General features: G+C 48.5%; 2 protein-coding genes across 4 annotated transcripts in view; one reads left to right on the forward strand and one right to left on the reverse strand.

The window, feature by feature from the left end:
* The window catches only part of LOC138978055 (phospholipid scramblase 2-like), a 21,351-nt gene extending 8,524 nt beyond the window's left edge, over positions 1–12,827 (forward strand). For all 3 annotated transcript variants that reach the window (XM_070350678.1, XM_070350676.1, XM_070350679.1), the window contains exons 5-6: positions 5,285–5,392; positions 12,026–12,827. In XM_070350678.1, coding sequence (XP_070206779.1) covers positions 5,285–5,392; positions 12,026–12,063 — 146 coding nt within the window. In that variant the 3' untranslated portion in view covers positions 12,064–12,827. The remainder of the gene's footprint in view (positions 1–5,284; positions 5,393–12,025) is intronic.
* The window catches only part of LOC138978054 (uncharacterized), a gene marked incomplete at its 5' end in the record, with an annotated part of 17,617 nt that continues 16,664 nt past the window's right edge, over positions 12,671–13,623 (reverse strand). The window contains 1 exon segment of the mRNA XM_070350675.1: positions 12,671–12,787.

Genomic DNA, 13,623 nt, shown 5'->3' on the forward strand with positions numbered 1-13,623 from the left:
GGGCGGGGGTAAGGAGTTCAGGGAAGGGCGGGGGTAAGGAGTTCATGGAAGGGCGGGGGTAAAGAGTCCAGGGAAGGGCGGGGGTAAAGAGTTCAGGGAAGGGCGGGGTTAGAAGTTCAGGGAAGGGCGTGGGTAAGAAGTTCAGGGAAGGGCGGGGGTAAGAAGTTCAGGGAAGGGCGGGGATAAGGAGTTCAGGGAAGGGCGGGGGTAAGGAGTTCAGGGAAGGGCGGGGGTAAGGAGTTCAGGGAAGAGCGGGGGTAAGGAGTTCAGGGAAGGGCGGGGGTAAGGAGTTCAGGGAAGGGCGGGGGTAAGGAGTTCAGGGAAGGGCGGGGGTAAGGAGTTCAGGGAAGGGCGGGGGTAAGGAGTTCAGGGAAGGGTGGGGGTAAGGAGTTCAGGGAAGAGCGGGGGTAAGGAGTTCAGGGAAGGGCGGTGGTAAGGAGTTCAGGGAAGGGCGGGGGTAAAGAGTTCAGGGAAGGGCGGGGGTAAGGAGTTCAGGGAAGGGCGGGGGTAAGGAGTTCAGGGAAGAGCGGGGGTAAGGAGTTCAGGGAAGGGCGGGGGTAAGGAGTTCAGGGAAGGGCGGGGGTAAGGAGTTCAGGGAAGAGCGGGGGTAAGGAGTTCAGGGAAGGGCGGGGGTAAGGAGTTCAGGGAAGGGCGGGGGTAAGGAGTTCAGGGAAGGGCGGGGGTAAGGAGTTCAGGGAAGGGCGGGGGTAAAGAGTTCAGGGAAGGGCGGGGGTAAGGAGTTCAGGGAAGGGCGGGGGTAAGGAGTTCAGGGAAGGGCGGGGGTAAAGAGTTCAGGGAAGGGCGGGGGTAAGGAGTTCAGGGAAGGGCGGGGGTAAGGAGTTCAGGGAAGGGCGGGGGTAAGGAGTTCAGGGACGGGCGGGGGTAAGGAGTTCATGGAAGGGCGGGGATAAGGAGTTCAGGGAAGGGCGGGGGTAAGGAGTTCAGGGAAGGGCGGGGGTAAGGAGTTCAGGGAAGGGCGGGGATAAGGAGTTCAGGGAAGGGCGGGGGTAAGGAGTTCAGGGAAGGGCGGGGATAAGGAGTTCAGGGAAGGGCGGGGGTAAGGAGTTCAGGGAAGGGCGGGGATAAGGAGTTCAGGGAAGGGCGGGGGTAAGGAGTTCAGGGAAGGGCGGGGATAAGGAGTTCAGGGAAGGGCGGGGGTAAGGAGTTCAGGGAAGGGCGGGGGTAGGGAGTTCAGGGAAGGGCGGGGATAGGGAGTTCAGGGACGGGCGGGGATAAGGAGTTCAGGGAAGGGCGGGGATAAGGAGTTCAGGGAAGGGCGGGGGTAAGGAGTTCAGGGACGGGCGGGGATAAGGAGTTCAGGGAAGGGCGGGGGTAAGGAGTTCAGGTAAGGGCGGGGATAAGGAGTTCAGGGAAGGGCGGGGGTAAGGAGTTCATGGAAGGGCGGGGGTAAGGAGTTCAGGGAAGGGCGGGGGTAGGGAGTTCAGGGAAGGGCGGGGATAGGGAGTTCAGGGACGGGCGGGGATAAGGAGTTCAGGGAAGGGCGGGGATAAGGAGTTCAGGGAAGGGCGGGGGTAAGGAGTTCAGGGACGGGCGGGGATAAGGAGTTCAGGGAAGGGCGGGGGTAAGGAGTTCAGGGAAGGGCGGGGGTAGGGAGTTCAGGGAAGGGCGGGGATAGGGAGTTCAGGGACGGGCGGGGATAAGGAGTTCAGGGAAGGGCGGGGATAAGGAGTTCAGGGAAGGGCGGGGGTAAGGAGTTCAGGGACGGGCGGGGATAAGGAGTTCAGGGAAGGGCGGGGGTAAGGAGTTCAGGGAAGGGCGGGGGTAAGGAGTTCAGGGAAGGGCGGGGATAAGGAGTTCAGGGAAGGGCGGGGGTAAGGAGTTCAGGGAAGGGCGGGGATAAGGAGTTCAGGGAAGGGCGGGGGTAAGGAGTTCAGGGAAGGGCGGGGATAAGGAGTTCAGGGAAGGGCGGGGGTAAGGAGTTCAGGGAAGGGCGGGGGTAAGGAGTTCAGGGAAGGGCGGGGATAAGGAGTTCAGGGAAGGGCGGGGGTAAGGAGTTCAGGGAAGGGCGGGGATAAGGAGTTCAGGGAAGGGCGGGGGTAAGGAGTTCAGGGAAGGGCGGTGGTAAGGAGTTCAGGGAAGGGCGGGGGTAAGGAGTTCAGGGAAGGGCGGGGGTAAGGAGTTCAGGAAAGGGCGGGGGTTAAGGAGTTCAAGGAAGGGCGGGGATAAGGAGTTCAGGGAAGGGCGGGGGTAAGGAGTTCAGGAAAGGGCGGGGGTTAAGGAGTTCAGGGAAGGGCGGGGGTAAGGAGTTCAGGGAAGGGCGGGGATAAGGAGTTCAGGGAAGGGCGGGGGTAAGGAGTTCAGGGAAGGGCGGGGGTAAGGAGTTCAAGGAAGGGCGGGGGTAAGGAGTTCATGGAAGGGCGGGGATAAGGAGTTCAGGGAAGGGCGGGAGTTAAGGAGTTCAGGGAAGGGCGGGGGTAAGGAGTTCAGGGAAGAGCGGGGGTAAGGAGTTCAGGGAAGGGCGGGGGTAAGGAGTTCATGGAAGGGCGGGGATAAGGAGTTCAGGGAAGGGCGGGAGTTAAGGAGTTCAGGGAAGGGCGGGGATAAGGAGTTCAGGGAAGGGCGGGGGTAAGGAGTTCAGGGAAGGGCGGGGATAAGGAGTTCAGGGAAGGGCGGGGGTAAGGAGTTCAGGGAAGGGCGGGGGTAAGGAGTTCAGGGAAGGGCGGGGATAAGGAGTTCAGGGAAGGGCGGGGGTAAGGAGTTCAGGGAAGGGCGGGGGTAAGGAGTTCAGGGAAGGGCGGGGATAAGGAGTTCAGGGAAGGGCGGGGGTAAGGAGTTCAGGGAAGGGCGGGGGTAAGGAGTTCAGGGAAGGGCGGGGATAAGGAGTTCAGGGAAGGGCGGGGGTAAGGAGTTCAGGGAAGGGCGGGGATAAGGAGTTCAGGGAAGGGCGGGGGTAAGGAGTTCAGGGAAGGGCGGGGATAAGGAGTTCAGGGAAGGGCGGGGGTAAGGAGTTCAGGGAAGGGCGGGGGTAAGGAGTTCGGGGACGGGCGGGGATAAGGAGTTCAGGGACGGGCGGGGATAAGGAGTTCAGGGAAGGGCGGGGATAAGGAGTTCAGGGAAGGGCGGGGATAAGGAGTTCAGGGAAGGGCGGGGATAAGGAGTTCAGGGAAGGGCGGGGGTAAGGAGTTCAGGGAAGGGCGGGGGTAAGGAGTTCAGGGAAGGGCGGGGATAAGGAGTTCAGGGAAGGGCGGGGGTAAGGAGTTCAGGGAAGGGCGGGGATAAGGAGTTCAGGGAAGGGCGGGGGTAAGGAGTTCAGGGAAGGGCGGGGATAAGGAGTTCAGGGAAGGGCGGGGGTAAGGAGTTCAGGGAAGGGCGGGGGTAAGGAGTTCGGGGACGGGCGGGGATAAGGAGTTCAGGGACGGGCGGGGATAAGGAGTTCAGGGAAGGGCGGGGATAAGGAGTTCAGGGAAGGGCGGGGATAAGGAGTTCAGGGAAGGGCGGGGATAAGGAGTTCAGGGAAGGGCGGGGGTAAGGAGTTCAGGGAAGGGCGGGGGTAAGGAGTTCAGGGAAGGGCGGGGATAAGGAGTTCAGGGAAGGGCGGGGGTAAGGAGTTCAGGGAAGGGCGGGGATAAGGAGTTCAGGGAAGGGCGGGGGTAAGGAGTTCAGGGAAGGGCGGGGATAAGGAGTTCAGGGAAGGGCGGGGGTAAGGAGTTCAGGGAAGGGCGGGGGTAAGGAGTTCGGGGACGGGCGGGGATAAGGAGTTCAGGGACGGGCGGGGATAAGGAGTTCAGGGAAGGGCGGGGATAAGGAGTTCAGGGAAGGGCGGGGATAAGGAGTTCAGGGAAGGGCGGGGATAAGGAGTTCAGGGAAGGGCGGGGGTAAGGAGTTCAGGGAAGGGCGGGGGTAAGGAGTTCAGGGAAGGGCGGGGATAAGGAGTTCAGGGAAGGGCGGGGGTAAGGAGTTCAGGGAAGGGCGGGGATAAGGAGTTCAGGGAAGGGCGGGGGTAAGGAGTTCAGGGAAGGGCGGGGATAAGGAGTTCAGGGAAGGGCGGGGGTAAAGAGTTCAGGGAAGGGCGGGGGTAAGGAGTTCGGGGACGGGCGGGGATAAGGAGTTCAGGGACGGGCGGGGATAAGGAGTTCAGGGAAGGGCGGGGATAAGGAGTTCAGGGAAGGACGGGGGTAAGAAGTTCAGGGAAGGGCGGGGGTAAGGAGTTCAGGGAAGGGCGGGGGTAAGGAGTTCAGGGAAGGGCGGGGATAAGGAGTTCAGGGACGGGCGGGGATAAGGAGTTCAGGGAAGGGCGGGGGTAAGGAGTTCAGGGAAGGGCGGGGGTAAGGAGTTCAGGGAAGGGCGGGGATAAGGAGTTCAGGGAAGGGCGGGGGTAAGGAGTTCAGGGAAGGGCTGGGCTAAGGAGTTCAGGGAAGGGCGGGGATAAGGAGTTCAGGGACGGGCGGGGATAAGGAGTTCAGGGAAGGGCGGGGATAAGGAGTTCAGGGAAGGGCGGGGGTAAGGAGTTCAGGGAAGGGCGGGGGTTAAGGAGTTCAAGGAAGGGCGGGGATAAGGAGTTCAGGGAAGGGCGGGGGTAAGGAGTTCAGGGAAGGGCGGGGGTTAAGGAGTTCAAGGAAGGGCGGGGATAAGGAGTTCAGGGAAGGGCGGGGGTAAGGAGTTCAGGGAAGGGCGGGGGTAAGGAGTTCAGGGAAGGGCGGGGTTTAAGGAGTTCTGGGACGGGCGGGGGTAAGGAGTTCAGGGAAGGGCGGGGGTAAGGAGTTCAGGGAAGGGCGCGGGTAAGGAGTTCAGGGAAGGGCGGGGGTAAGGAGTTCAGGGACGGGCGGGGGTAACGAAGGCGAGTCGTGTGTAAGCATTTGCTTTTCTTGTTCCATCATAACTTTATTTATGATTTTACCAATCTTTACTACATTTTACACAAAGACTTGTGGTATCAGTACCAATAGTGTGTTCTATCCGAACGAAGCCGTCATTTTCTGTTTTGGAGATGTGGGAGATTCAAGCAGGTAAACATGTTGCCCAACATACCAAATATTTGAAGCGTCGGAAATCAGGTAGGAAGTATTCGGTAGAACACACTATACGGGTAATACAGTCGAACCTTCCCTTGAGACCACCTGTCCAAAAAGACCACCTGCCCATAAAGACCACCCCAAAGGATCCCCGACGGTCTTTACGACTATATAAATCACCTGTTTAAAGAGACCACCTGTCTTAAGAGACCACTTTTAGACAGGTTCGACTGTACCCGTTTTTGAGAAATTACTAGAGAAATTATGAGTTTGTTCTAAAACCTAATTTGGATGTATACCTTGCACCGCAGGGAGAAGAGATTGGCCAGGTGAAGAAGCAATTCTCTGGACTCCTAAAGGAGATGTTCACGGATGCAGACGTCTTCTCCGCCTCTTTTCCAATCGATCTCGACATCAGGGTAAAAGCACAATTTCTGGTATTCATACATTTTTTTCCTTGACAAAGATGTAACCGAGTGCCGAAATACTACGGGAAGCGAAGTGCAATCAAACAGGATTGAAAATTTTAGGGCTAATTTCTTAGCCCTATAAAAACTGTTATGCAAACCCGAAGGTTTCCATGAACATACAGACAATGACGATGATGATAAAATCGTTTATTTAACGTCACTCTGTAAAAACATTCGCGACATTTGTCTTAGATTAAAAACACACACAGGCGCGCACACAAACTTTCCCTTTATGTACAGTGGTTCACCACCCTCCCGCCCCCCGCACACTCTCGCTCATCTAATTAAAAATGGTGTTAAGAGATACTTGGATATAAAATGGTATTTTTAAAAGTTCTGATAAAAATATATAGTAGCTGTATGAGAAGCAATGGCGTCAGCCGCAGCAACGTCTCTTCATATCCAGGGACCAAGTGGGTGCGTGTGCATAAGTCCAGCGATAAGTTTGGGACCTTGCCACCCAAGGTCTTTATTAAAACTTAAAAGATAGCTTAATTTTTCCTTTGAGGTATTTGGCAGAATATTTCTATTTGAGTTTATAAACTGAGTCAGGGGTTGAAAGTGGCATGAGTTCAAATCACACTCCAAAGTCAAATGAGCAACGGTGAGGTCGGATTGACAGGTGCATTTAAGCTCTAGAAATTGGTAATTCCCAGCTTCTGCCCTTTGGCGGTTAATCCTTTTTATTACACGTGGGCATGCATTATAGGTGTTCATCTGTTTTGATGGGGCTTCCCGAATGAGCCAGCCAGAGCTTATAGCCTTGTGCATATATTTGTTCCTCCATTCTCTCCAGAGAAGAGAGTCTGTAAGGCTACTGATCTCAGAAGCAGACAATGGCAGGTCTACCTCGGAGGCGCCTATGCCTTGGGCAGCTTCTTTAGCGGCTTTGTCCGCTTTCTCGTTGCCAGGCACGTTCACGTGTGCTGGACACCAGACCAGGTTAATCTCGCTTCCTTTTTTTTATAATTTTATTTGCCAGCTCCTTTATGGCAATGACAAGATCATGTCTTTTTGATCTTTTGTTAGATCTTAATGCTTCAATGGCTGCTTTGGAGTCAGAGAATATAGCTATCTTTTGAGGAGGAGTGTTCTTGAGATTGAGATGAACAAGCGACATGCAGATGGCAAGGAGCTCAGCTGAGAAGATTGAGTTTCTGTTGCACAGTTTAAATTTCCCAGTCATGTCATCGCTGGGGATTACAAAAGCTGCGCCAGCCTTCTTGTCATCCAACACTGACCCGTCTGTGTAAACATGAACATGGCCTTTGTATACAGTATCAATGTGCTCAAGGGCTTGTATCCTGAGTAATAACTGATCACCTTTGTAGCTGTGCAATATTCTGTGTCAAAATTCATTTCTTTCATTGTCCATGAGGGATCACGAGATATGGGGTTTTGGGCCACATCATTTGGGTCGACACTGATTTCACTAAAGAGTGAAGCATTGAATTGAGCCAGTGAGGAGAAAGTAGTGCCAAAGTGGGCCTTTTTGTTTTGGACATGATTGTAATGCGGTTGTAGCTCCTCTTTTGTTGAGTTTTGCACTGTGTTGGCTCGAACATTGTAATCTGCGCAGCACTTACGCCGCCACATGTCAAGAGGGAGGAAACCTGCTTGGGTGTATACAATGGCCTGCTTTGAATGTCTTGGGTGTCCGAGGGCAAGCCGAAGGGCACGACATTCCGCTGACTGTAGCTTATCAAGCCATTTTCGAGCCGACGAGAAGTAGGCCTCCTGTCCATATGATAGTCTTGATCTTATAAGAGCTCTGGTGATGTTTGTTAGAATAACTGGGCACTTTGCCCAATGCAGACAATCGGAAACCACCAGACCCCATCACAAACAGAATTCTACAATCCACTGGTGTTGACTTTTACTGAAAGGCCAACAACTCGGGTGCAGAGTCTGCTGTGAAAGGAGCGGTAGCCTCCCCTGTCACAAAAGAAAACAAGTCGCGTAAGGCGGAATTACTACATTTAGTCAAGCTGTCGAACTCACGGAATGAAACTGAACGCACTGTATTTTTTTCATCAAGACAGTACAGCTTCGTCAATACCCTCGAGAAGGAAATCGCTCACCTACCACGATAAAGAATAAGATGGAATCATTTTTGGATCGATTTCTTAGATTTTAATCGTAAGACTAATTAATTTATTTTTGTTAATTGTGATCACATATTAAGAGTAAACATGACATGTATATATTTTTAGATTCAGAATGTGATGAGGAATACGATGCAATCAATTTTAAATCTGTTTGCGAAAAATCGATTTTAATGACACAAACTCATGAATTAATTTTTAAGCCTCCAAGCTGAAATGCAATACCAAAGTCTGGGCTTCGTCGAAGATTACTTGACCAACATTTCAAAAATGAGAGCGTGATAGTGCCGCCTCAACGTTCACGAAAAGCCGGATATGACGTCATCAAAGAAATTTATCACAAAAAAAGAGAAAAATAATGTCTGGAGATGCCATACTCAGGATCTCTCATGTTAAGTTTCATGGAGATCGGTCAATTTGTTTTCTCTGAATCGCTCTACACACACACACACACACACACACACACACACACACACACACACACACAGACTCATACAGACTCACACACATACACACACACACACACACACACACACACACACACACACACACACACACACACACATACACCACGACCCTCGTCTCGATTCCCCCCTCTGCGTTAAAATATTTAGTCAAAACTTGACTAAATGTAACAAGTCGCGTAAGGCGAAAATACAACATTTAGTCAAGTAGCTGTCGAACTCACAGAATGAAACTGAACGCACTGCAATTTTTAAGCAAGGCAAAGGCAGTGAAATTGACAAGAAGAGCGGGTTAGTAGTTGCGCTGAGAAGAATAGCACGCTTTTCTGTACCTCTCTTCGTTTTAACTTTCTGAGCGTGTTTTTAATCCAAACATATCATATCTATATGTTTTTGGAATCAGGAACCGACAAGAAATAAGATGAAAGTGTTTTTAAATTGATTTCGACAATTTAATTTTGATAACAATATTTATATTTTTAATTTTCAGAGCTTGATTTTAATCCAAATATAACATATTTATATGTTTTTGGAATCAGAAAATTATGGAAAATAAGATGAACGTAAATTAAGATCGTTTTATAAAAAAATATTTTTTTTACAATTTTCAGATTTTTAATGACCAAAGTCATTAATTAATTTTAAGCCACCAAGCTGAAATGCAATACCGAAGTCCGGGCTTCGTCGAAGATTACTTGACCAAAATTTCAAGCAATTTGGTTGAAAAATGAGAGCGTGACAGTGCCGCCTCAACTTTCATGAAAAGCCGGATATGACGTCATCAAAGACATTTATCAAAAAAATGAAAAAAACCTATGGGGATATCATACCCAGGAACTCTCATGTCAAATTTCATAAAGATCGGTCCAGTAGTTTGGTCTGAATCGCTCTACACGCACACACGCACGCACGCACGCACGCGCGCACACACACACACACACACATACACCACACACACACACACACACACACACACACACACACACACACACACACACACACACACACACACACACACACACACACACATACACCACGACCCTCGTTTCGATTCCCCCTCTATGTTAAAACATTTAGTCAAAACTTGACTAAATGTAACAAGTCGCGTAAGGCGAAAATACAATATTTAGTCAAGTAGCTGCCATTTTTCAGCAAGACCGTATACTCGTAGCATCGTCAGTCCACCGCTCATGGCAAAGGCAGTGAAATTGACAAGAAGAGCGGGGTAGTAGTTGCGCTAAGAAGGATAGCACGCTTTTCTGTACCTCTCTTTGTTTTAACTTTCTGAGCGTGTTTTTAATCCAAACATATCATATCTATATGTTTTTGGAATCAGGAACCGACAAGGAATAAGATGAAAGTGTTTTTAAATTGATTTGGACAATTTAATTTTGATAATAATTTTTATATATTTAATTTTCAGAGCTTGTTTTTAATCCGAATATAACATATTTATATGTTTTTGTAATCAGCAAATGATGGAGAATAAGATAAACGTAAATTTGGATCGTTTTATAAATTTTTATTTTTTTTTACAATTTTCAGATTTTTAATGACCAAAGTCATTAATTAATTTTTAAGCCACCAAGCTGAAATGCAATACCGAAGTCCGGGCTTCGTCGAAGATTACTTGACCAAAGTTTGAACCAATTTGGTTGAAAAATGAGGGCGTGACAGTGCCGCCTCAACTTTCACGAAAAGCCGGATATGACGTCATCAAAGACATTTATCAAAAAAATGAAAAAAACGTATGGGGATATCATACCCAGGAACTTTCATGTCAAATTTCATAAAGATCGGTCCAGTAGTTTGGTCTGAATCGCTCTACACGCACGCACACACACACACACACACATACACACACACACACACACATACACCACGACCCTCGTCTCGATTCCCCCCTCGATGTTAAAATATTTAGTCATAACTTGACTAAATATAAAAAGGGGGGGGGGTTAAAGGTATACAGTTTTTACCAATATAACTTGTTGCTTTTAACTAGGAAGGGAGTGTACTCCTTGCAGGGTTCTGTCTTCTCCGCCTCTTTCCCAATCGATCTCGACATCAGAGTAAAAACACAATTTCTTGTATTCATACATTTTCTTCCTTGACAAAAAAAAGCGGGGTGGGGGGGGGGGGGGTTAAGGTATGAAGTTTTGTCATACTGTTTTGATCAATTCAACTTGTTGCCTTTAACTAGGAAGGGAGTGTACTCCTTGCAGGGTTCCGTCATACTGGTTTGTTTGGTTAATATTTTCCTTTACGATATAGGGAGGTTCCTTTCTGTACTTTGGGTAAAAAAAAAACCGGACTCTCAGCTGGTTCCATGGCTAAAGGTTAACTTAGTAGTGTAAGTAGGTTAAATGTTTTCACGTAGGTTTTCATGAACGGGGTTTCAATACACGTTGTTTGGAAATAACTCTGTCGGATTTTCATGGGTTGTGAAAGCGTGAATATCCTACATACGTGAGAGAGACACCCGTGAGATAATAATCGTTCAAATCACACGTGTGTATATAATGTAAATGAGGTCATGTCAAGCAAGTCTGGCAGGGACCTGTTTTTCCACTGCGGCTTATGGTGCCAAAGTCACCGAGACAAACGTCATTATAGAAACAAAATTTGCGCTCGCTAAGTACCCTCCGTGAATCTTTAGAACTAACACGTCACGCCACACTTTCAGAGTGACGTTTCTTTGCTTTAACGAAAAGGATTTCACGAGGCTTTAGAAGAGATCGAGGTTCCAAAACAAGCGTCTTCAATTTAGCTGCCTCGACTGCAGGACATTTTCAGTAAAATACACGTAAGTACAGTATGTATACGATAAACAGAATACTACATGGCTTGCTGTTTCGTACCAGATTTACACTCGTTGCTATTTGAAATAGTGAACAGCTCGATTTCGCTCGCAGTTCATTATATACAAAAACCAACTCGTGTAAATATGGTACGACACAGCAAGCCATGTAGTATTCACTTTGAACTCAAAGCCATAACGTTCCCTACACAAGGCTTTGATAACGAACGGATAAGGGGCGTAACTCCTTAGTCATATTACAGTTGAAAATTCAAAGCGGGTCGGCTTCACTCAATTTCTTGGCATCAGAGGCTTGACATAAATAAATTATTAGGAAAACAAATGGTTGGACCCATCATGGACCAACTAAAACGCTGTAGTGCAGAATTAATAGTTTGATGGTATTTTTGAACGTTGTCAGCGTCACTGCAGGAAGTGGCGTTCTCAGCGTGCAGAAAGTGAGCGTCAAGTCCCTTTGTATCAACAACGAAAATCTTTGCATCTTTGAATTAATCGAAACGCTGAGAATGCCACTTCCTACAGTGACGCTGACAACGTTCAAAAATACCATCAAACTATTAATTCTGCACTACAGCGTTTTAGTTGGTCCATGATGGGTCCAACCATTTGTTTTCCTAATTTGTGTCAAGCCTCTGATGCCAAGAAATTGACGTGAAGCCGACCCGCTTTGAATGTTCAACTGTAATATGACTAAGGAGTTACGCCCCTTATCCGTTCGTTATCAAAGCCTTGTGTAGGGAACGTCATGGCTTTGAGTTCAAAGTGTGTAGTATTCTCTATATATATATACTACATATTCACGCTTTCACAACCATGCAAATCCGACAGAGTTATTATATATATATTCACGCTTTCACAACCTATGCAAATCCGACAGAGTTATTTCCGAAGATCGTGTATTGAAAACCCGTTCATGAAAACCTATATTATAACTTCTAGTCTTGCTTGTATTGAGGCAAACGTTCCCATGAGGCAAGGCATTAGCGAGGGGAGTGTCTTTAACAAGAAGGAGCACGCGTGTAAAGTTTACACTCAGTCTGTCGCAACCAGTACAAGAACTATTTCAGGAGTTCGTCCATTGGTTGGGCAGTTGCTTCATGAATGAGCCGCATTCAATGTTGGTGTGTTTCTTTGTTTGTTTGATTATTTGTCTTTCAATATAATTTTCTTTGTTTCTATTTTTTCCTGCAAGATGAAGGCCGTTCTCCTCAGCTCTGTTTTCCTCATTGATTTCAACTTCTACGAGGACCCGCGCGAAGACAAAGGTGTTGTTACGCAGACTGCGGTGAATATGTAATGCATCGTGATCGCCCCCGACTGGTCTTCAATCTGCATCTGGCGCGCCCCATTTTAGTTGGATCCTTATGATATGAAGACTATTTACACCCGTTCAAATCAACAATGTCAGGGTGTGTGTGTATGTGTGTGTGTGTGAGTATGTGTGTGTGTGTGTGTGTGTGTGTGTGTGTGTATTTGCGCGCGCGCATGGCGTGTGTGTTTGTGTGTTTGTGTGTGTGTATTTGGGCGCACGCATGGCGTGTGTGTGTGTGTGTGTGTGTAAGTGTGTAGTTGCGCGCGCGCGCATGGCGTGTGTATGTGTATGTGTGTGTGTGCGTGTGTGTGTGTGTGTGTGTATGTGTGTGTGTGTGAGTGTGTGATTGCGCGCGCGCATGGCGTGTGTGTGTGTGTGTGTGTGTGCTTGCGCACGCGCATGCTCTGTGTGTGTGTGTATATGTGTGTGTGTTTGCGAACGCACCTATAAGTAACAAAGACGTAAGACATGTTGCTGATATAAGAGTCTCGAAAGTACTGAACAAAATGTCGCCTGTCAAAAACAGGTTTTTGTGCTATTTTATTATTTAGTGACAAGTTACCCTTAGTAATAACAGTCAGTCTACTTGTTTGTAGGACAACAAGTTTCTGTTGCTTCACGGTGTTCATCTTTTGTGAAAATCTGAAAACCAATGAAAAGAATACATTTTAAACAAAAAACGTGTCTTTGTGCCATTTTCTTCCTCTCTCTGTCTCTCTGTGTCTCTCTCTCTGTGTCTCTCTCTCTCTCTGTCTCTCTCTCTCTCTGTCTCTCTCTCTCTCTCTCTCTCTCTCTCTGTCTCTCTCTCTCTCTCTCTCTCGCTGTGTGTGTGTGTGTTTGTGTGTGTGTGTGTGTGTGTGTGTGTGTGTGTGTGTGTGTGTGTGTGCAGTGTGTGTGTGTGTGTGTGTGTTTAAAATCAATCAATCAATGAGTCTTATATCGCGCATATTCCGTGGGTACAGCTCTAGGCGCTCTGCAGTGATGCCGTGTGAGATGAAATTTTATACGGCCAAAAATTCCTTCACCGTACAGGACACGGGCATACTTGCAGGCAGCTTGACAGTGTCATGTTCATTTTTGGTGTGTCACGTTTCAATATATCACTCAAGGTGATTATGAACCGGTTAATTACTACTAATTAACTAACCACACCACGATCCACTCTCGCAGGCATACAATTAAATAGAGTCAACAAAAGTATAAGTTTCAGACGCCTGTTTATGTATAAACTCTCCACCTCCCTCGAGCCTTCACTCAAAATATGTTCCTTTTACGTTCTCAACACGTAAAAGACCAGTGTTCACTGACAAAATGCCAGTACTATGTAGAAAATTATAGTAACACGCTGAACCCGTGTAAATACAGTCGAAATGAGAATGTTCTGTTCGAAAAGCTCTAGTTCGTGCAGGTGTCGCACACCCCACGTTGTCACTACTCCAATGAAATCATAGATACGAAAAGACAACGGTGGTCAACGG

The sequence above is a fragment of the Littorina saxatilis genome, linkage group LG10, assembly GCF_037325665.1.
Source record: "Littorina saxatilis isolate snail1 linkage group LG10, US_GU_Lsax_2.0, whole genome shotgun sequence".
Taxonomy (NCBI): Eukaryota; Metazoa; Mollusca; class Gastropoda; order Littorinimorpha; family Littorinidae; genus Littorina; species Littorina saxatilis.